This window comes from Mangifera indica, chromosome 4 (assembly GCF_011075055.1).
Source record: "Mangifera indica cultivar Alphonso chromosome 4, CATAS_Mindica_2.1, whole genome shotgun sequence".
NCBI lineage: Eukaryota > Viridiplantae > Streptophyta > Magnoliopsida > Sapindales > Anacardiaceae > Mangifera > Mangifera indica.
Window position 1 is genome coordinate 6503976 of NC_058140.1, and position 24603 is coordinate 6528578.

At 34.0% G+C, this 24603-nt stretch overlaps 1 protein-coding gene across 5 annotated transcripts; it reads right to left on the minus strand.

Annotated features, from left to right (window-relative positions):
- Nucleotides 1-18809: 18809 nt before the first annotated feature.
- Nucleotides 18810-24603, minus strand: LOC123213942 (glycine-rich RNA-binding protein RZ1A-like). Of its 5 annotated transcripts, none has more exons than XM_044633579.1 (5): nucleotides 24390-24597; nucleotides 23441-23492; nucleotides 22235-22358; nucleotides 19162-19687; nucleotides 18810-19076 (listed from the first exon to the last, which is right to left on the minus strand). In XM_044633579.1, the coding sequence occupies exons 3-4, from the start codon at nucleotides 22343-22345 to the stop codon at nucleotides 19181-19183; spliced, it is 618 nt and encodes a 205-aa protein (XP_044489514.1). In that variant the 5' UTR covers nucleotides 22346-22358; nucleotides 23441-23492; nucleotides 24390-24597; the 3' UTR covers nucleotides 18810-19076; nucleotides 19162-19180. The 5 variants fall into 5 exon arrangements, with proteins under 5 accessions (XP_044489514.1, XP_044489513.1, XP_044489512.1 ...); XM_044633578.1 differs by lacking the exon at nucleotides 23441-23492 and adding an exon at nucleotides 23884-24015; XM_044633577.1 differs by lacking the exon at nucleotides 23441-23492 and adding an exon at nucleotides 23884-24019.

Sequence of the window (24603 nt, forward strand, 5' to 3'; positions counted from 1 at the left end):
GAACCTCCTTATGTTGATTAATGGTGTCAAGAAGATGGCTATTTAGGTCAAAAAGTTTGGTATTCCACTTCAATTTTGAACTCTTAAAGGCCTTAGTTATATTACAAGTGTAATTGGAAATCCTTTCTATGTGGACTCTATCACTGAAAAAGGAATAAGATTGGCTATGCAAGAATTTGTATTGAGATTAAGGCAGATTTGGAATACCTTGATTTTATTTGTCTATCTTTGTCAAATGGTGAATGCATGGTAATCAATATAGAATATAGCTGGAAACCTCTCAAATGCAATGGAGTCAATGTTTCAAACATTCCACTGCCAATTGCACTCTAGCACACAAGATAGTTGGCAATTCATTTTCTGATGTGGTTTTAGTTCAAGTTCAACTAATAGGTGAATTATATTAGGATGATCAAGCAAGTTCAATCCAAAACACAACTTTAAACTACCAAACTCAATAGAAAAATAATAACTTCCAGCCAAATAGAATTCAAGAGGGATTTCGGCCAAGGAAGAAAATGATAATAAAAGAGATTAAGAACAAACAAACAACAAGCTAACCAATAAACCAAGGCCTAAAAGGAAACCCACCAGCCTTGAATCACCACCAACCCTTTGGTCAAGAGTTGGATAAAGAGAGATTGCAACAATTGCAAGAAAGACTTTCTTTAATATTCAAGCTAAGGAAAAAACGTACATCAGCCAAGGATAGCTTAAATAGGCTTCAAACTACAATTAAATGAAACCTAAATGAAGCTACATTACATTCCAAGCTCATTTCAAAGACATTTGGCTCTAATCTTCATGTTAATCCTAAATAAGAATGTAAGGCAAGGGAAGGCCAAATTGTCATGAATTGTCTTGCCAAAAGAAGTAATTCCTAGAGTCATGTGATATGTCAACTCTTGCCTCTTTCTTTGAGTTTCTCTGACTTGCTTAGCTTCACCCAAGGCAACTAACAAACTGAATTAAACATAATCTAGCACAAACAATAAGTAAAGTGCATAATTAGACAATAAAATATCTAGAGCTAATTAAGCACTCCATTGGGTTTGTTGGACTTTTAATGGATCCAAGTGATAAATGAGTGACCAAAGGAGGGCTTGGGACCCCAAAATGAAGGAAGGGACGAAATGGGCTTGAACATAGGTTGGTTTTGTGCTTGCCTCTCTTCAAGACAAGGTTTTGGGCTCCACACTTCATGTAGGGCCGAATTTAACAAGTGATGGGGTTGGACTTGGTATTCTTCTATTGGTCTTGATTAGATTGCACTTGATGGAGTCTTGGATGGACTATGGACCGAGCATGGACCTTCCATTAGATTCGGGTTTGGATCATTTTCTCAAAAACTTTTGGAGGATGGGGCTGGAAATGCTCTATCTAGGCATCTCAATGGGAAAAACAAAATGTTTCAAGAAGTTAAAGGCTATGGCAAAAAGACTAAGGACAAGTTTGTGGGAATGCAAAAACCTTCAGAAGAGAATATGATGGCTCACAAAAATAATAGGTTCTCAGCTTTAGTTATTAAGGATTCCCATGATCAAGATAAGTTAGGAATATTGTTGAATAAGGAGGATAACCAAGAGAAAACCACTAATGTTGAACTAGTGGAGGGAAAGAAGACCAAGATTGAATCCTTCACTTCAAAAGAGGTTTGTCAACTTAAGGCATCAAGTGAACTTGTTCGTGAGTGTGACAAAGTTTCTATAAACACCATAAACAATGTAATTTGTGAGGAGGATCCTGATCAAGTAGCTTCTCTAACAATGGTCCCTTTCATTTGAAAACTTAAAGTGGATAAAATGGATTTCAAGAAAGAGGATGGTGAATTGAAGAGTAGAAATTTAAGAAAGAAGTTGGCAAAATAGAAGAAAGTGGTATCTTCTCTCCCCTTATACAAATGACCAAATTAGCATGTTGGAACATTATGGGCCTTAATGCTCTTATCAAGCAAAAGAAGGTTAGACATTTCATTTTACATAATAATATTGATTTCATGGTTGTACTTGAGACTACAGTAGGGAATAATAATTTAGTTAGAGTGAATTGTAACATTTGGAAGGGTTAGAAGTATGACAACAATAATGCATTTTGCCTTAATAGGAGAATTTGGTTAGAATGGAACAAAGAGGCTATCAGAATATATATTAAAAAGAAGAATCCCCAATTTGTGCATTGTGCTGCTTGGATTGTGAAGCAGAATACCCACATGGCTATATCTATAGTGTATGGCTTTAATCAACCTTGGGATAGAAAAAGTCTTTGAAGGGAAATTGTTAATTATTCAAATCAGAAGGGTAAGAAGTCATGGTTAATTATAGGTGATTTCAATGCAACTAAAGGTCTAAAAGAGAAAATTGGCAGGGTTTCGTAGGGAGACACATATTGTGATGACTTAAACAACTGTCGTAGTGAGGCCAACTTAGATGACCTTTGGTATATAAGGAACCACCTTATGTGGGGCTATTGTAGTGAAGGGCATAGAAGAATCGCTTGTAAATTAGATAGAGCTCTCATCAATGAGTATTGGAAAGAAGCCTTTGGGGATTCCTTGGCCATCTTCCTTAACCCTTCCATCTCAGATCACTCTCTTTATATTATGACTTGTGGTGGTTAGGAAGATAGGAGGAAGGTCTCTTATAAATTTTTTAACATGTGGGTGAAACATGAAAATTTCCTTAGTATTGTTAGAGAGGCTCGGAAAGAAGATTTCAAAGGTAGCCTTATGTTTAATCTTGTTAATAAACTCAAGATATTAAAAAGAGATTTGAGGAAGCTAAATAGGGATAATTTTTGGAAATTTTCAGATTAGGTGTTAGAAGCTAAAAATTTGGTGGATGATATTCAGAGTAAACTCCATAATAACCCTTTTGATGAAGGCCTAGCTAGGGAAGAAAATATGTGTTTGGAAAACTATAGAAATCTAAGTTGGGTGGAAGAATTGTTGGTTTGCCAAAAAACAAAGGTCTATTGGCTTAAAAAAGGGGAACAAAACACTAAATATTTCTCCAATAGCATTAAAGCCCATAGAAATAGAAATTCTATTAATAGTGTGTGCCTTGAAGATGGAACCTATGTGAGTGCCATGGGTGATGTGAAGAAGGATTTTATCAGCTACTTCGAGAAGGTTCTCAACTCCTCGATTCATGTAGTCTTAATATTAAGGAGCTTATAAGCTTGTTACTTTCCAAATAGAGTTTTAGAATAGTGAGATGATGATTAAGGATGTTAAAGAGGATAAGATTAAAACTACAATCTTTGCCATGGACAATAATAAGGCTCCTAGTCCAGATAGTTATGGTGCTTACTTTTTCAGAATGACTTAGGTAGGTGTGGGGAGTGATGTGGTAAGAACACTCAAGCATTTCTTCTCCTTGGGTCATTTCTTTAGAGAGGTAAATTGCATTATCCTTGCTCTTATTCCTAAGGTTGCTAACCCTTCTCTTTATAAGGATTATAGGCTTATAACTTGCTGCAATACAATTTACAAGTGCATCACCAAAATTTTTGCCAACCACTTCAAAGTTATCCTCCCTAATTTCATTGATAAAGCCTAAGGTGCCTTTATGGGTGGGCAGAACATTAATGAAAACATTATGCTTTGTCAAGGCCTTATGCACAACCACCACAAAGTTAACAAAGACAAAAAATGTGCTTTGAAGATTAACCTTATGAAAGACTACAACACGATGCATTGGTAGTTTATTCTTGTTGTTTTTGAAATTATTGGCATGCCGGACAAATTCGTTGGCTAGATAAAAAGTTGCATTACTTCCCCTTCTTTCTTTTTGGGTATCAATGGTAAACTAGTGGGTTTTTTTCAAGAGCTTTAAAGGTTTAAGGCAAGGCGACCCTATTTCCTATTACCTATTTGTCATTACGATGGAGGTTCTTTCTTGCTTGCTTAGGTAGCTCAAGAACAATCTTACCTTTGGCCATCATTGGAAATATAAGAAGAACAACATAACTCACTCATGTTTTGTCAATAACCTTATATTGTTTTGTAGGGCAAACAGGGATTCTATTACCTTTATGAAATAGTCTCTCCTAACTTTTTCCATAAGTGGTTCGAGCTTTAAACAAACCTTACTAAAAGCAACATTTTCCTTTTCAGAGTATCTTAAGAGGAGAAATTTCATCTCTCTACAACTATCAATATGGAGATGGGTGATTTTCCTTTCTAATACTTAGATGTACCAATCACATCCTCAAAACTCAAAGTTAATGATTACAAGCTACTTATTAACAAGATTGTTGGGAGAATAACCTCTTAGCGTAGCAAGTTCCTCTCCTACGTAGGTAGACTTATCCTTATAAAGGTCATTCTCTTTAGCATCCAAGTGTATTGGTCTTTCATATTTATTCTCCCCTCTTGTATCCATAAGGAGATTGATAGAATTTTAAGGGTTTTTCTTTAAGGTGGTGCCTGTTTGGATAGTAAAAAGCCAAGGTTGCTTGGGATGATGTTTGTGTCCCGAAAGTGGAGGGAGGTTTGGGTATTATAAGGAGTAAATCATGGAATAAGGCTACCTTATTAAGAACATGTGGAAAATCCTTTTTGATAAGAATAATTTGCTTTAGGTAGAATGGGTTAAAGAGGTAAGTGTTTTTGGGAAATTAAGTCTAATAGTGAGAGTTCTTGGGTTTGAAGGAAGATTTTAGGCCTAAGGGAGCTAATGAAACCTAAATTCAAGAAGATCATTGGCAATTGAGAAAATACATTTCTTTGGCCTGATAATTGGCACCTTTTTGGACCTTTGCTTAACAAATATGGCTTCTAAGTTATTTATGATTTAGGAATCTATAAGAATGCTTCAGTAAAGGAGGTGGTTAATGGTAATAGGTGGAGATGGCCAGTGGCCAACTCAATTCACCTCTTGGAGATAAAGGAAACTTTAAGTCGTTGCCTAATTAGAGGGAGAAGACTCCCTAATTTGGGTACCTAACTCTAATGACATCTTTTCTATTAAATCAGCTTGGGATGAGGTTCACCTTAAAAGATATAGGGTTTCTTAGCATAACCTTATTTGGTTCAAAAGACATTTTTTGGGGCATTCATTCATTGCTTGGCTGGGTACTAGAGGCAATCTTATGACAAAGAATAAATTAGTTAGGATAAACCTTATTTCTTATAACGTGTGCCCCTTTTGCAATGAGGAATCGGAAAGCATGGATCATATTTTCTTCAATTGCAATTTTAGCTCTCAAATCTGGATTAGGGTCCTTAATCTTTGTTATCTAATTCTTAATCCTTAACCACAAGCTCCTTTAGTTGAGGATTTGGCTAGAAATTGGAAGGGAGACACTTTTAAGAACATTGTGAGTAAGCTTTGCTTTGGCGCAACCTTCTACTATTTGAAAGGTTAGGAATGACAACTGCTTTGGAAGAGGTAGGCTATCCAAGGAGAGAATAACCTTAATTATGAAGGAATGTGTTAGAGAAAGAGTGGCTTATTTGGCAAACATTAAAAGATTTATTGAAAATGAGTCCATCGTCAATAATTAGGGTATTCCTCATTCAATCTTTGTGTAGGCATCTTTTGTATTGTGCTTTAGACCCTTTTGGCATTTGTTTTTGTTTCTCCTACTTGGTTGATAACTTTCCATTTGGCTTAGTTAGCTCTCAAGTAGAAGTTGGTTCTTCCTGGATTGTTCTTTTATTCTCTTGATTGGGTGTCTCATGTGTGTTTTTTTCTTTTGAGTCTTTTAGCATAACCTAAAGATTGCCTAGGTAAGCCCTTGTACATTCTCTTTTCTCTTTGGTATAAATTAATTACTTATTAAAAAAAAAAAAACAAGATGAGTGCACTTAGACACTTAATGAATAAAGTGAAAGTTTGGTAAGAGTTACAAAGAAACAAGAGTCTTTTTGTTTTTTCTATTTCACGTGTAATTGTCAAACCTTTTGCTCTTCAATCCAAGCTCAATTTTTAGAGAGGTTACAGAGCTAAGAATTGAGTTATAAATATTAATTCTCTAAATAAATGTAACCTTTCCTAACCAATAGGTATGTTCCGAAAAAACGGCAATAGTTTCCCTATTTTAGAGGGCCCAAGGAATATTTTCTATTTTTAATTATGTCTTGTAACACTGTCAATTAACAATTTACACAAACTATTCCTACCAATCGACTGGATTTTCATCACATAATCATAATAAATAAAATAAATACTTATTAGTAACCATCATAAAGATCAGCACCTACAGAAACTTTATAATCAATTCTCATGACTAGTCATAGATATACACATATATAGATATATATATACACAGTCACATATATACATATAGGAAAAAACATATATAGATATATCTACCCATATTTATATCAAATATATATATATGCATATATTCACATATACACCAAAAACATATAAATCAACAAAAATATGGTGCCTTTCTCTTTTAGCCTCATGTTTCACTAGTGCTCTCCGGAAACTTTTGCTGCAACTTTTTACCTATAAAATATTAAATTAAACAGAGTGAGCGACCATGGCTCAATAAAAAAATCATACTCAATACTCAAAGTATTTCTTTCATACTCAGCGTGTCTGAGCTATTTACAATAAAATAATTGACACAGAACACGCATTAAACACATATTATAATTCTTTTCTTTCACCCATTTATTCATTTCCTTACTATACAGATATGATTCACTTATTATGATTTATGCATGTATGAGTGTCATGACTTATCTATTTTCTGATCATACATTTTTCTCAACTCTTTATCAGTCACAAAGGCTTGCATGCATGATTCTAATGCAAATGACTTTCATAAAATATTTACTAATTCTTTCTCTTTTTTTTTTCTTTGTCAAATATTTTTCATTGACTGGTCTAGACTACATAAGATAGTACTCGTAGTCACCATACAAGGTATAATCCTCCTCGTACATGCATATTTCTCTTTTTTTTTTCCCTTGCTGTCCACACGGTACAGCTGACATTTTTTCTTTGCTGTCCACACAATACAACGGGCATTTTTTCTTTGTTGTCCACATAGTACAACTAATATTTTTCTTTGCTGTCCACACAGTACAGCTTGCGTGTAAGAATTTTAAACATGTTTTCTACTTTCTTGTATCATATAAGTCATTATAAAACCAAAAATATTTGTTTTCCATTTTCTGAAAATGCATACCTTAGAAACTGTTTTTCCTCCATCTTTATTTTTTTTGAAATCATGCATATGTTATGATTCCTCATGTATACATGTATAACCATAACATGAAATATGCCCATTCATTGTTTTTTCTTATTCGTTTCAAGCCTCATCAAGTATCAGATTATTTTCTCATGCATTTACATATGTTTCATGCATTTCATATGAATATACATATTTATTATAATAGTTCTTTACACATATCATGCATATAATTAAGTAAAATTAACCTACATCATATACAATGACATTTTTGCCCTTATGGATATAAGGGTTATTCCATATATCATGCACATAATTAAGCAAAAATTAACCTTATGGATAAAATTACATGCTTACCCTTAATGCAAATTCTTTCATCAATTCAACATTTCTTATATATTCAACACACAAAATCCACAAAGCTAACCCTGAGAATATGAAATGTCTAAAATACCCTTATGGCCAAAAATTACATCATGAATCCTAATGAATTTCTTTATCCTTTTAAGCATAAATCACATTAATTCTAATATCTTACACACTCACATAAGTAAAGGTTATTTAAATAATCTAACTCAAATTACTTCAAGTATGTAAAGTATGAAATTCTTACATTTTCTTTGCTAATTAGGTGATTTAAGCTTATCCTCCTTCTTTTATTCTTCCTAGCAACCTTAATCAACCAAAAATATAATCATCCATCAAAACCTAAACTTAACATCTCTTAAAAATTAAACTTTTTACCTTAAAACTTATGAGAATTGATAGATCTATATTTTTTATAACTGGAGACTCTGGAAATTAGGTGGTTTATCTAGGTTTTTTGATGAATTTTGCTTGAAGGAAAACTTTAGCTAAAAATTACGGAGATTATCGGCTAAGGAAGAAGAAAATGAATAGTTGGTTGATTTTATAAGCTTTTTGGACTAATTTACCCTTAACCTTTTCAAAAAATGATTATTTTATCCTTAGTCAATTACCAAAAACCGTTAGCACCACCATATAATTTCAAGTGTGCCATTCAATTTTCATTTCCACGTTGTGTCTTAAATCCTTCTAAAATAACCATTTTACCCCCTTTGAAAATTATTACTCATTTAGTAATTTTCTATAATTCTCTTATAATTTCTTTAAACAACAAGTTATAAAATCAACTCTAGGGATAATTTTGAAAGTAGAGTTCACTGGCTTACCTAAATCTAGGTGTTACATTTCTTCCCCCCTTAAAAGAATTTCGTCCTCGAAATTTAGGCAAATAGGTTGGAAAATCTCTCTCTTATTTGTTGCTCAACCTCCCATTTGGCTTCTTTCACCTTATTATTCTTCCATAATACTTTCACTAATAGAATTGTCTTATTTTGGAGCTCTTTTATTTTTCTGTCTAGTATCTACACTGGTTCCATAATACATGTGAAGGATCGCTAATGTACTTTCTCAATAAAGAAATATAAAATACATGATGAACTCGATCCATACTAGGTGGAAGTGCAAGTCTATAAGCCACCTTGCCCACTCTTTCTAAAATTTCAAATGGGTCAATTAATCTTGGAGCAAGTTTCCCTTTTCTTCCAAATCTTATCACATGCTTATAAGGGGTTGCTTTCACAAAAACTTTGTCACTCGGTTGAAACTCTACTTCTTTCCTTTTCAAATTTGCATAGCTCTTTTGTCTATCATAAGCTTGCTTCAATCTAGTCTTGATAGTCTTTATATCTTCCACCATCCTCTGGGTTAACTCAGGCCCAAGAACTTGACTTAAATCATCTCACTCTCCTATGTCATCCCAATGTAATGGGGATCTACACTTTCTTCCATAAAGAGCCTCATATGGTGCCATTTTAATGGTGGACTGGTAACTATTATTATAAGCAAATTCTATCAATGGAACTATTTCATTCCAAGTCATTTTGTAATCTAAGCAACAGGCCCTCAACATATCCTCTAGTATTTGATTCACCCTTTCTGTCTAGCCATCTGTTTGAGGATGATATATTGTGCTAAATGCTAGCCTAGTATCTAATGCTCTCTGTAAGCTACCCCAAAAAGTTGAAACAAATCTGGGGTCTCTATCCGACATAATAGTTTTGGGCACGCCATGTAATCTCATAATCTCTCGTATATAAATCTAGGCCAGTTGATATGAAGCAAAACTATCTTTCAGTAGAATAAAATTTATCGATTTAGTCAATCTATCTACAATCATCCATAGTGCATTATAGCATTTTTGTACTCGAGGTAGGCCAATGATGAAATCCATTGAAATATCTTCCCACTTCCCTTCAGGAATACTAAGTGGGTGGAGCAAACCTAAAGGTCTCTGATGCTCGGCCTTGACCTGTTGACATACCAAGCACTTAGCTATGTATTCACCAATATCTTTTTTCATACCTATAAACCAATAAGTTTTCTTTAAATCCTGATACATCTTTACTCCCCCAGGGTGGGCAGTATAAAGTGTATCATGTGCTTCACTCAAGATTTTCTTTCTCAATTCCAGATCTTGGGGAATACATACCCTGTTTCTAAACTTGAGCACGCCATCTATCATTTGAAACTCAGTTGCTTTCCCCTCACATATCTGTTGACTCATTTTCTGGCACCATAAATCTTCTACTTGCTTCTCTTTTATTTCATCGAGGAGCTTAGGTTAAATTTTCAATCTGGCCACCTGACTTCCTATCACCTCAATTTGTTGCCTCTGAAACTCTTCTTGTAACTCTATCTGAGTGGTGAGATGAGCTATGACAATCTTTCTACTTAAGGCATCGACTACCACATTTGCTCTATCCGACTAATATTTAATATCACATTTATAATCTTTGACTAGCTCCAACCATCTTCTTTGTCACATATTCAAGTCTTTCTAAGTGAAAAAATATTTTAGACTTTTATGGTCGGTGTAGATATTACATTTAACTCCATATAAATAATGCCTCCAAATTTTTAAAGCAAAAACCACTACCGCTAACTCTAAATCATGGGTAGAGTAGCATGTTTCATAATCTTTTAACTATCCAGAGGCATACGCTATCACTTTACCCTTTTGCATCAACACGACTCCTAAGCCATTATGCGAGGCATCGCAATAAATATTATAGTCTACACCCTCCTCTGGTAATACTAAAATAAGAGTTATAGTCAACCGCCTTTTTAGCTCTTGGAAACTCTTTTCACAAGCATCAGTCCATAGAAAATGAGTTCCTTATCTAGTAAGAGCTGTAAGTGACTTGGCCAACCGGGTAAAACCTTGTACAAATCTCCTATAATAGGCGGTTAGCCCTAAAAAGCTTCTGATCTCTTTCACCATCTTCAGCCTCACCCATTCAAGTATTATTTCTACTTTACTGGGCTCTACAACTATACCTTTCTTAGTAACCATGTGTCCCAAAAATACTACTAGATCCAACCAGAATTCATACTTAGAGAATTTGGCATACAATTTCTTTTTTCTCAATCTTTGTAGCACAAATCTCAAGTGTTCGACATGTTCTTCTTCTGATCTGGAGTATATCAAGATATCATCAATAAATACCACCAGGAATTTGTCAAGACAATCATGAAATACTCGATTCATTAAATATAAAGATTGTTGGAGCATTAGTCAATCCAAAGGGCATTACCACAAACTCGTAATGCTCGTAGTAGGTCCAAAAAGCTATCTTTGGAATATCTTGCTCTGCAATCCTCACCTGGTGATAACCTGACCTCAAGTCAATTTTGGAGAACATAAAAGCTCCCTTCAATTGATCAAATAAATCATCAATTCGAGGTAACGGGTATTTATTCTTCACTGTAAGTTTATTCAACTCCTTATAATCTATGCACATACGAAGCGACCCATCTTTCTTTTTGACAAATAGTATGGGCGCTCCCCAAGGAGAGTGACTGGGTTTAATAAAACCTTTATCTAAAAGTTCTTGTAATTGTTTCTTTAATTCTTGTAATTTAGCTAGAGCCATCCAGTAAGGGGCTTTTGAAATTGGGGTTGAGCTAGGTTCTAACTCGATACTAAACTCCAACTCTCTCTCTAGAGGTAAACCTAGTAGCTCATCAGGAAAAACATTTGAAAAATCTCATACTATTGGGACATTCTGAACACCCAATCTTTGAATATTACATTCATGTACCACATGAGCTAAAATTTCGTACACTTTTTTTTCAATAATTTTTGCGCCTTTACACTGTTGATCATCATATTAGGTTGATGGCCCTCTCTAAAACTGAAGTGATCCCCATTGTCAAGTTGGAATTGAGGCTTTTTCTTTCTACAGTCAATCTCAACTTCATATCTTTCTAAGAAATCCATGCCTAGGATAACATCAAAATTGGGCATATCAAAGACAATCAAGTCCACTTTTAACTCTCTCCCATGTATCATTACCCTCTAGTCCCTTAACATCTTATTAGTAATCACACTCCCACCATTCGACATCTCAACTCTAATGGAATGGGCAGATCTAACAGGCATTAAACCTACCCTTTCAATAACCCTCGGTGCAATAAAAGAGTGTGTAGCTCTTGAATCAACCAATGCATATAAGGAAACATAGTGGAATAAGAGCTGACCAGTAACAACAGATGGACTAGCCTCTGTCTGACTATGGGTAGCTGTACAGACCCATGCATTGGTACCTTTCCCTGGTTACACTAGTGGAATCAAGATTTGTTGTGGCTGTATCGAGACTGGCAGTTCGGTACTCTGGCAATCCTTTGCTATATGCCCTAGTTGTCGACATCTATAACAAATCACCTATTTTTGTCTGTACCAACATTCCTCACTATGATGTCTCCCACAAATCTGACATTGGGAAATATTTTCTTTCTGAGGCTTCTTGTCACTCTTTTCGCCTTTTCTACTTGCTTTTGACTGAAATTTTCTTTTTCCCCTGTTGTTTATGAAACTAGAACCAATTGAACTACCCCTTGATGTTATAGCAGGTGCTGAAACAATCAATCAAGCAGGTAGAGCTGACCGACTTGACATCACTGTCTAGGGTGCTGTCAATGATAGAGGTGTTACTATGGAGGGTGCATTCCTAGGTATCTTATTAACATATACCTCTAACCTCAATGCTTTCTCCAATGCCTCTTCATAAGTTTGAGGAGGTTGTGGTCCAGCTAGCACATGCAAGGCTATCTCCGGTCTAAAGCCCTAAAGAAATCTGTCCAGTCAGAGACTAGGTGTACTCACCATACCTGGAGCAAAACTAGATAAGACATAAAACGGGTAGAATAATCCTTTACTGAACCCTCTCCCTGCTACAAAGAAATGAACTCTTGAACTTTGATTGCTACCACATCAGTCGTTCTATATTGGGCCTCAAATGCCCTTCTGAAGTCCTACCAGGTCATCAGATCCATATTTCTGGCTTCTTTAACTAGGTCCCACCATATGCGGGCCTTTCCCCTCATTAAGAAACTAGCATACCGAACTTTTTCTCTATTACTCATAGGAAATAAATTCATAGTACTTTTTACCTGCTTGCTCCATTCATCAGCCACCAAAGGATCTTTAGTACCTTTAAATTCAAGAGGGGTATGCTGACTAGGTAAGGAATAAATGGGCTCAAGCCGCCTTTGAGCTCCAATTTCTCCTCTACCTTCATTCCTCATTTCATTTCTGATTTCTTCTATGACCTCCTCACGAATCTCACTTCTAATCTCATCTCGAATGACATCTCCGGCTATATTTTTAGGTGTGGGTCTATCTTGACTCTCGGTCAACACTGGACGGACTATATCTCTAATTTCTACTAGCCCAAATCCTGAACCACCTAACGGGGCAAGGTTAGATGGTTCTCCCGCCTCTCTCTGAATGCCCCTTCCACGACCCCGTCCTTGTCATGTGGTCCTCCTCATCTAATAACTGCATAAGTGTAATTACATAAGGATTTTATCATTCTATTATTTGAATACAGGCAAAAAAAACAACTTACTGCAGTCGATTCACGGGAGCTGATCTGTGAGACATGAGGGGCACCTGTGCAATATTAGAATGCAAAACTATAGATATATTGTATTATATTATATTATATTACCACATATTCTATTATATCCACATTTAAGCACCCAAAATCACACTCTAATACTAAAAAATGTAACCTCTCCTAACCAATAGGTGGTTACAGAAAAACGCCAAAAGTTCCCCTATTTCAGAGGGCCTGAGGAATATTTTCTCTTTTTAATTATGTCCTATAACACTCCCAATTAACAATTTACACGAACCAGTCCTACCAATCGACTGGATTTTCATCACATAATCATAATAAATAAAATAAATACTTATTAGTAATCATCATAAAGATCAGCACCCACAGAAACTTTATAATCAATTCTCATGACTAGCCGTAGATATACACATATATAGATATATATATATATATACATAATCACATATATACATATAGGAAAAAACATATATAAATATATCTACCAATATTTATATCAAGTATATATATATATGCATATATTCACATATACACCAAAAACATATAAATCAACAAAAATATGGTGCCTTTCTTTTTTAGTCTCATATCTCACTTGTGCTCCCTGAGAACCTTTACTGCAACTCTTTACCTGTAAAATATTAAATTAAACGGAGTGAGCGACCATGGGTCAGTAAAAAAATCATACTTAATACTCAAAGTATTTCATACTAGTACTAATCTCTTTCATACTCAGCGTATCTGAGCTATTTACAATAAAATAATTGACACGGAACACGCATTAAACACATATCATAATTCTTTTCTTTCACCCATTTATTCATTTCTTTACTATACAGATATTATTCACTCATTATGATTTATGCATGTATGAGTGTCATAACTTATCTATTTTCTGATCATACATCTTTCTCAACTTTTTATTAGCCATATAGGCTTGCATGCATGATTCTAATGCAAATGACTTTCATAAAATATTTACTAATTCTTTCTCTTTTTTTTTTTCTTTGTCAAATATTTTTCATTGACTGGTCTAGATTACATAAGACAGTACTCGTAGTCACAATACAAGGTATAATCCTCTCTTACATGTATATTTCTCTTTTTTTTTTCCCTTGCTGTCCACACAGTATAGCTGACATTTTTTCTTTGCTGTCCACACAGTACAATGGGCATTTTTTCTTTGCTGTCCACACAGTACAACTAATATCTTTCTTTGTTGTCCACACAGTATAACTCACGTATAAAGATTTTAAGTATGTTTTCTACTTTCTTGTATCATATAAGTCATTATAAAACCAAAAACATTTGTTTTTCATTTTCTGAAACATGCATACCTTAGAAACTATTTTTCCTCCATCTTTATTTTTCTGAAATCATGCATATGTTATGATTCCTCATGTATACATGTATAACCATAACATGAAATATGCCCATTCATTGTTTTTCCTTATTCTTTTCTAGCCTCATCAAGTATCAGATTGTTTTCTCATGCATTTACATATGTTTCATGCATTCCATATGAATATACATATTTATTATAATAGTTCTTTACACATATCATGCACAAAATTAAGTAAAATTAACCTACATGACATAAAATGACATTTTTGCCCTTATGGATATAAGGGTTATTCCATATATCATGCACATAATTAAGCAAAAATTAACCTTATGGATAAAATTACATGCTTACCCTTAATGCAAATTCTTTCATCAATTCATCATTTCTCATATATTCAACACACAAAATCCACAAAGCTAACCCTAGGAATATGAAATGTCTAAAATACCCTTATGGCCAAAAATTACATCATGAATCCTAATGAATTTCTTTATCCTTTTAAGCATAAATCACATTAATTCTAATACCTTACACACTCATATAAGTAAAGGTTATTTAAATAACCTAACTCAAATTACTTCAAGTATGTAAAGTATGAAATTCTTACCTTTTCTTTGCTAATTAGGTGATTTAAGCTTATTCTCCTTCTTTTATTCTTCCTAGCAACCTTAATCAACCAAAAATATAATCATCCATCAAAACCTAAACTTAACATCTCTAAAAAATTAAACTTTTTACCTTAAAACTTACCAGAATTGATAGATCTAGACTTTTTATAACTGGAGGCTCTAGAAATTAGGTGGTTTATCTAGGTTTTTTTGATGAATTTTGCTTTAAAGAAAACTTTAGCTAAAAATTATGGAGATTCTCGGCTAAGGAAGAAGAAAATGAATAGTTGGTTGATTTTATAAGTTTTTTGGACTAATTTACCCTTAACCTTTTCCAAAAATAATTATTTTATCCTTAATCAATTACCAAAAACCCTTAGCACCACCATATAATTTCAAGTGTGCCATTCAATTTTCATTCCCACTTTGTCTCTTAAATCCTTCTAAAATGTCATATTACCTCCTTTGAAAATTATTGTTCATTTAGTAATTTTCTATAATTCTTTTACAATTTTTTTAAATAACAAGTTATAAAATCAACTTTAGGGGTAATTTTGGAAGTAGAGTTCACTGGCATACCTGAATCTAGGTGTTACAATAAATTTACAATTTTTGTCTCTTTCTCCCTTGTGTCCAAGTTGAATATTTTATAATAGTTTTTTCACGGGTTTTATTATTTAATCATATATCTTCTCTGTTGAAGAATTTTTTTTCTATGCTACAAAGATTCTTTTCTCACTGGAAGGCTGAGAAAAAAGAGAAAGATAATATTTTCTCTTTTTGCATACATGAGTTAAATCACCAAAGGCATTTTAGGGGAATCGATTTTTGTTAAAGTTTATTTGTTTAAGCTTTGAAATTTAATTTCCCATTTTTTTATCAAACAAAGGGCTACCCGTCTTTCTTTCATTTTTGTTATTTGATTCAAGTCATAAAACTGCCTTAAAGCCAACAAATTGTTACTTAAAAATTTCTTGAACACAATTTTTTATTCTTAGGCAGACAAAAAAAGCTGTCAATTATATCTAAAGCAGTCAATTGGCAGTAAAAAGTTTTATTTCAAATATTTGAAATCCAAAGGTGCATTCTCTAGGGTTTACTATCAGAGTATCTATACACAACCTTCTTCTCGCTCGCAAGATCAATATATGTTATTGAAATTACATTTCCATGATAATCAATCACATTGTTCATAAAGAAAGAGTAATATTTTTCGCTTATTAAAAGTATTTCTTCATACTCACGTTATGTTTTATTACCTCCACAACAAAATAAAAAAGAGAAATTAAAGAAATTAAATACCAAATCATTATTTAAAACAACACAACATCATATTCAACGACAATTGATACAAAAAAAAAAAAAACAATAAAATATAAAATTGGTTGTATCCTATTGAAATACCTTATTTGGCCAACTAAATCTGCAAAACTCATAAACACAATTGGATGAATTGGGTTATAGATAGTTGCCTTCTGTCTCATGAAATTCAATCTACTTTGGTAAGATTAAGTTTAGTGAGATAGAATACCACTATTTCATAACTCATAGAGAATCAACTAACTCGTGTAAACAACTTTTCTTATGAGTGATTGATTTAAGGCCAAATGACTATTTTCCACCCAAGGTATGCTGTAATGACAAGTTTCCACCCTTTAACTATGGAAACACCAAATACCCACCCATGACCGGTTAAATTTAACAGAACTCTAACGCCTGAAAATTTTCTCTTTTTGCCCCCCTAAACTTTAAAAACTAAAATTTTTCCTCAGCCTAAGTTTTAAAAAATGGCAGTTTCACCCTAGGGTTTGGTTTTGAAATCTCCGGCCACCTCTCCGGCTCCACTGCTGACGGCCTCTCCCTCCCGAGACATTCTCTCCTTCCGGCGATCTCTTTCCTCCCATTTGGAGGGTCGATCGACGTCGGAGACGCTTTGGGAGATGAAGAACTTCATCGGGGAAGACAAAGTTCTTCATCTTCCCAGACGAAGACAAAGTCGTCGTCTTCGTCTGGAAGTTCTTCGTCTCCCAAGACATCTATGACGTCGATCGGCCCTCCAAATGGGAGGAAAAAGATCGTCGAAAGAGAGGATTTCTCAGGAGGGAGAGGCCGTCAGCAATGGAGCCAGAGAGTCGCCGAAGATTTCAAAACCAAACCCTAGGGTGAAACTGCCATTTTTTAAAACTTAGGCTGGGGCAAAATTTTAGTTTTCAAAGTTTAGGGGGGTAAAAATGGATTATATTTTAGTTTATTTTTTAATATTATAGAGAAAATGACGATTTTACCCTTACTACCGTTATTTTTAACTGGCCATGGGTGGGTATTTGGTGTTTCCATAATTAAAGAGTAGAAACTTGTCATTATAGCATACCTTAGGTGGGAAATAGTTGTTTGGCCTTGATTTAAATATACATTTTTTCCTTAAACGCAAGAATGTGACAAAACATAGCCAAATTTTGATTGATTTTTGCTATATTTTTGCCTTAAAAACAAAAGTACACTTTAGATTTCTCGTTATCTTTTATTAAAATAGGGTGTAAATTAAATTTAATAGAATTCGATTAATTTGGTCTACCCTCGTTAGAAACCTGGTAATTTGGTTGACACCACCCTTCCAATAAGCCTTCTTTTTACTCCTATTTTATTTTTACTTCCTAAAACTTGGAATCTGATCAAATCTATGGGTTTCAACCAAAGAACGGTAACTTAATTAAAACATAAATCCTAGATTTGAATTTAAGCAAAAGTTAAAACACAAATCAACAATAACCCATCATCTCTATACTACTCAATTAATAATAACCAACACAATGACAATTTTATCTTGAACACAGTAACAAATTTGGAGTAGAACAATGTTACACACCTTAAATAGAGTCACATTAATGTGAAAATCAAGTGAAGATGGAGGGATGTAACAAGGATTAAAAATATGTTTACTCTCAAACCTAATTAACAATTCGAATTATTTGCAGCTTACATAATAACAAACATTTCCATTCTCTTTAATCCCAACAACAATCATAAAAAAACACCATGAAAATCGCATAAAACCCTAACTAACTTTTTCAAAAAATGCTTAGAACCTTGAAAAATTCCATTCTATCTGGTATTTAATATAATAATAAAGGTCATACAATGTGACATGTATATACTCAAAACACTTCCTTTCCGAGTTTGTAGAGTGAAAAATTATTTCAAACAATGAATGCAACTTTAGAATGTGAAAGGTTGATCTGATTAGGTAAAATCAGATTTTGGGTGAAGTAAATTGGTGTTAGCTATGGTGGCTTCAGTGATCATTTAGTGCCAAGGGTGTAACAACATCCTCCAATATCGTAAGTCTTCTTCCATGATCGCGCCATCAACAATTATATAGCAGACTACTTGTTGCGTCTCAATATGGCTTACAATTTAAAATTTTAAACCGTCCAATTAGCAACAAAGAAACCCATTCATGCAATCCATAAACAGCCAAGTATCCTGCCAAAAGGTTAACATTATTAATATAAGGCCAAAACTGAAAAAAAATCAAAACAAAATAAAAACTAGCACACTGAAAAGCACGATGAAGAAAAATATATTTCCCAATCGACCACCGTTTATAAAGCCAAAATGGGCATCTTACTTCTATGTACCGCTTTTACTTCATTCAAAACTGTAGGTCCCTCATCATCAACCAGACCACCTTCCATAACTGCATTTGCCTGTGCAATGAATTAAATGGAATATCTGGCAGCAGTTTGGCTAGTTGCTTATGAATGAATAACAAGAATGGAGCAGATACTAAGACATTCAAAGAGTGAAACAACAAATTTGAAACTTCATGTCAGAAAGCACAAGACTCCTTCAACCAAAACATTACATTGAGCATTTTAGGAACAATTAACAGTTGAATATTTGTGCCAGGTTTTGGAGTCAAAAGACTGATGTATGGTACTGATCCACCTAGGAATAACAAGGAAAACACATCCACTAATCTAACTTCAAGCTCTTCATGCAGTATAAGCAGCGACTCCAACTCCCCTGCTGCAGCAAGATAGCAACATGATTCCATCAGTAAAACAAAAATGGTGATGGACATCTAAATGTTCAGCACATGCATTTAGCATACCAATATCAGAAGCAGTCATTTATCCAGAACGAAAGCCTCCTCCTCGACGCTCATAAGGTCCAGACCTGTCACGATTATAGCGATCACCTCCTGAACCACCACGATTGCCCCCATCTCTGTTGCGCCCACCAAATCGATCACCATTTCTGTCAGGACCATAACGACCACCGCTGCTGCCATGTTTATCATCCCTACCACCATACCTACCCCCTTTCACCCCTTCATTAGGGCACTCCCTGGCAAAATGCCCAGGCTTGCCACACTTAAAACACTCTCCACCATTAGATCCACGCCCACCGCTATAGTCACGGTTATGGTCACGATCACGCCCACGGTCACGACTATGGTAATGATCACCATCGTGATCCTTTAGTGAACCTTGTGGTTGAGCTTTATCCACAGTTATAGTTCTCCCATCCAAATCAATTCCATTCATTGCTTCAATAGCATCTTCCATTGCTTTTTTCTCATCAAAAGTGACAAACCCAAATCCACGAGAACGACCTGAGAACTTGTCGACAACAACCTTAAGAGAAACAAATATTCTTGTTAAATCATATTATTACCATCAGAAAAAAGTATAAAGCACAAAGGAAAAACATGAATTTTTAACAACAGAATTCAATAAAACAATTTAATGCTTCATTGGAAATTTATATATTCTTCAAAAGATGAGTTTTGCATACAAAGCCCATTTCCTTTACCAAATCAACAAACCCTAGAAAGAATATTGTCTTTAAAGCAACCCATATAATTCTTATTTCAGAAGTAACACACTCCACAAGCTAGCATAAAGGTTGATAAGAACAATTTTTAAAAGAAGAAAAAAATTTTGTATAGAAATAGCAGCATGTATTGATTATAAAATGGAAAAGTTGACAGAATAATCATAAAAGATTCTGAATTACAAAAGCTCTAATAACTTGATAAAGCATAAATAGACATGATCAACTGAGTGAGACTTCAAATCCTCCTAATGAATTCAATTGACTGAAAACTTATAGTTTTTTAATATGGCCAAACAATGATGCACTATCTCCTGAAAGGAGAAGTCAGGAGATAAGCCTAGATCATCTAATTTGTTGGTGGAAAAAATTAATATAAGATTTAAAAATTATATATTGAGGGATGAAAAAGAGGCTTCCTTTTGAAACATAACTCACCCTAAGGACACTGTGACAAGCAACAGACCGTTTAGAAACTCTTGGAAAACCATCTCTAAGGTGCACCCTTTTGTTTATATCACCCACACTTCTCTACGTAGGGGATGGAAAGCATATGCGGTTTTGGGAGGACAAATATATAGGATACATTCCTATGTGTGAATCATCTCTCATCTTCATCATATAAGTTTCTATAATTTTTGATGTGTTATTCAACCATCTTATTCAAAGTTGGAATTGGAATCTCAAATTCAAAAGGAATTCCAATGTGAGAGAAATTAAAAAATACATAAAACTTATGGAGGTGGAGAATTCATTCAGATACATAAAATGAAGAAAGATGGAAGATTATGGAAGATACAGTCCTGCAATACTCATTCCTCCTTTCAAGGGTCAGAGAAAAGCCTGCTTGTCTACAATGGGATGAATTACTTGGTTTATATAGTCTCGCCTTATCTAGTTAATCGATATTTTAATCTCTGTTTAAGAATTAGGGTATAGAGGTATTTAAGATTGAGAAGTTACAGTAGCAAATTCTATGAGAGACCTTTTGTAGTATGGGAAAGAAGCAGATCAACCATGTTAATTGGAAGCTAATTTCTCATCCTACCTAGAGTTAAGGAGGGTTGGGGATTAGAGATTTAAGAAAGAATGAAGCATTTCCTCTGAAGTGAATTCTCTTTCACAGAAGGTATAAAGAAGTATTCAGGACTTTTAAGAGTAAGGAAGGGATTCTAAGTTGTGTTTAGAGAATTCATGTAAGGCATTATCTAAAATCAATCCAATTTTTTTCAAACCATTAGGAAATTAATGATGGGTGAGAACAGATTTGGTTTTAAGACAATGTTGCATTGGAGAAACTCCATCGTTTTTTCTGGAGCTCATAAGGTATCTACTAAGTGTAGGTTAATTTTCTCTCATAATTCATTTGGGTGCCACTTTTTTTTATTTGTAATTTTTAAGGATGGAGAACTCAGTGAATTAACATCTCTTCTTTTACTTATTTTGAGATTTTCTTTAGGAAAATATAAAAGAAACTACTGAGTTGTGGTAGGTTGGAATCCTTAGGAGGTTTTTCTTTCAACTATTCTTCAATTGGTTCATTGGTTGCTTATTCAGCTAAAAAACTACCAAAATGGTTTATATGGAAGGCAAAAGTCCCCTCTAAGATTATAATTTTGTCTTGGGTAACTGCTCCTGGTATGGTTAATACCTTTCTAAGTATTAAATCTTGATGGCTCAAGTTTATTTGTCTCAAGATTGGTGCATTACATGCTGAAACCAGCATAGAGCTTTAACTCTTTGTTCCTATACTATCCCCTAACTTTTTAATTGGCTTAAATTTTCTAGAGACTAATATTGATGGTATTAGTACCTAAGTATAGACTCTCATTGTTTATGGCATACCACTATGCATTTGCTGGAGAGCAAGTTGTGGCCCTTTAGAGAACCCTCCTGTGGTTGTCTATGTTATTACGAAAGGGATATATTGCATACTTGAGGAAGATAAGAATGTAGATTTCGAGCTACAATGGGAAAGGCATCTAAATACGTATATTAATGAAAGATATTAAGAAAGTTACACGTAAAGAAGGCCTATGTGATTGCTTATGAACCCTATGTACAGTTACCCATGTTAGATCCAATTTCCCCTGATTTTAACTTTCTATTGTACTGACTTATGAAATTCTACATGCCGTCCAATTTTTCTGAGCAGCTAATAACCATCGAACAAAGTCCAAATCAATCCCCACTTTGATCTAGAAGCAATCAACGTTAAACTAAGCCTTACAATATATTATGCTGCAATATAACTCCTGAGTAAATTAACAACTTCAGAAGGAGAACAAGTTAAAAAAAGAAAGAAAGACAGCCATGTAAATGGTAAACAAAATGGGAAGACAGATTACCTTTGCCTCAAGAAGATGGCCAAACTTTTCAAATGCGTCTTTTAAACCTCTATCAGATGTTGACCATGAAAGGCCACCAATAAAGCAACGGTACTCCACCTCCTCTGACATACTCACAGCCAGACTTTGCTCCAAAACAAAATTAAACGATAAAATAAAAAAAAACATGAAAGAGAAAAAAGCTCATATCTTGTATTTTCTTTGTCAAAATTCTTGATATTGTTAATGTGAGTTCCATATGCCAAGTGAAGAAACAGATTCATATCATAGCAAGTCCCCTCGAAAGAAAATTCTAAAAACAAATGTAGATATCACAAACAAAAATAGCCATGACTGCAAAAACCTATTCTTTAATAAACAAATTATCACCCACCCCCAGATTTGCATTTATGTAAAGCACTATAATCATAAAACCACTCTGAATTATTGACATCAAATAGTAGACCAAGATTTCTTTTAAGGATTTTATGGGTTTGCTTGATAACATAAACTTCAAGGTTCAGCCCTTTCCAAAACAGATCTGGTTTGGCTAAATATGAGCACTGGCCTGATTCTAACTGATCATATGCAATAAGCCTGAATCAGCAGGATAATGTAAACTTCAAGATTGGGCATTTTCCAAAACAGATCTGGTTTGCCAGGCTAGGTTTAAACCCAATAAGTTACTTTATGGAATTACAATCTACTTGTATAATTTTGATCACAAATAACATGTTATTATGTGATTTAAGGGATAAACAATATTGAAAATAATAGAAAAGTTTATTTCAAGGATTGTATTTATAATGAATAAGGAAAAAGTATAGTTAATGGAGTATATATCGTTAGCACAAATCCTAGCAACTCCATCGCAAGCAAGTGATAGGAAGCAAAACAACATGGGTAACTGCTCAATGTCAGAGACAACATCTCATGGATTGAAACTTAAAGTGACAGCCAGAAAAGAAAAGGCAGTAGCAAAGTGAGACAAAGAGGGAAATTAAGAGAAAATTTATCACAAAATAGGTTTTAGACCTAGTGCTGTAACTTATAGGCAATGATCAAGTGGGTAGCGCTATGAAATTAATTCAAAAAAATTATTAACAAGTGAAAGATGTCCAATTTTTAAAATTTTATAACATTTTGGGGTTAGTTTTATTCAATTTTCTAGTAACCTAAAATCGCACCAGCACTAAATTAATATCAAAGGCATAAACATGCGCCAACCTGACAATCTATGGGTCAGATAGGATAGCAAGTTTAGTGCTCACCCCTGAACCTGTGTTAGAATTATTAAAATCATCATGGCATAGTAAGAAAGTAGTGTTTCAGGAGATAAAATGCAACACACAAAACAAATTGCATGTATGAAGGCATTCTAAGGAGAAAAATTATCAGTATTACTAAAAGAAAGAATTATAACGAGAGAACTGTTCATTATTCCTTTAATAAACAGTCTAATAATTAATTATGAATTATAATTTTTTTCTTTTTGCTTCAATCATCTGTAGTTAACACTAATAAAATTTTCTGGTTGATCAGTCGACAAGAAAAAATTTTGAAACTACATGAGGTCCCCTTCAATTTATGTAAACTTAACAAGGTAAATATAAATTCCTAAGTTTAATTTATTTATGATTAAAAATACGATATCTTCTGAAATAATTTACCTCAACTATTTGGCCCACTGAAACAAATTTGTGACTAGAAATGAACTCATATTATATACCCCACCAAAGCACATCCTTTTAGTTGTGCGCCTGAGTAAATTCCACAGAGAAATTAACTCTGAAAAGCGCCAACTGCCTAGACAGTGAACAAAAGAAAAAAGCAAACAAATTAACGGAAAAAAAGCTTTGACTTAGTTTATCTTAAGAAGCCAATGTCATACATACATCTTGATGGTTGTCATCATTTTTCAGTTTGACCATATATAATTGCAAACAACAAAAGAAAACACCTCCAACATTAATAAACAGGAAAAAAAGATTTTAATGTATTTTAATTCTCTAATTACTGACAGCTTACGAAACTCCAAAGTGCTGAGATCTCAACAAAATAAAAAAGCAATCAAATTTATATCCGACATGAAGATACTAAGGAAAAGATAGATCTAGTTATATAGATATGGACTTCAATTTAGAGGAATTACTATGAGAAGTGAGAATTTGCATACCAGAAAAGCACGCGTGAGAATTCGATTATTAAAGAGATCTTTTGGCTTCGCTTGGTATTTGCTTCGAACAAACCCTAGAATGAAGTGACTGTGAGAACCAGAATCAAAGACAACAAGGGTCACCGCAGACTCGTTGTGCTGGCAGACTGGCTATGTGATTTCATTTTCTCTTTTTCTAAATGACCCTTCCGGGTTAAGAATTTACGTGGGATAA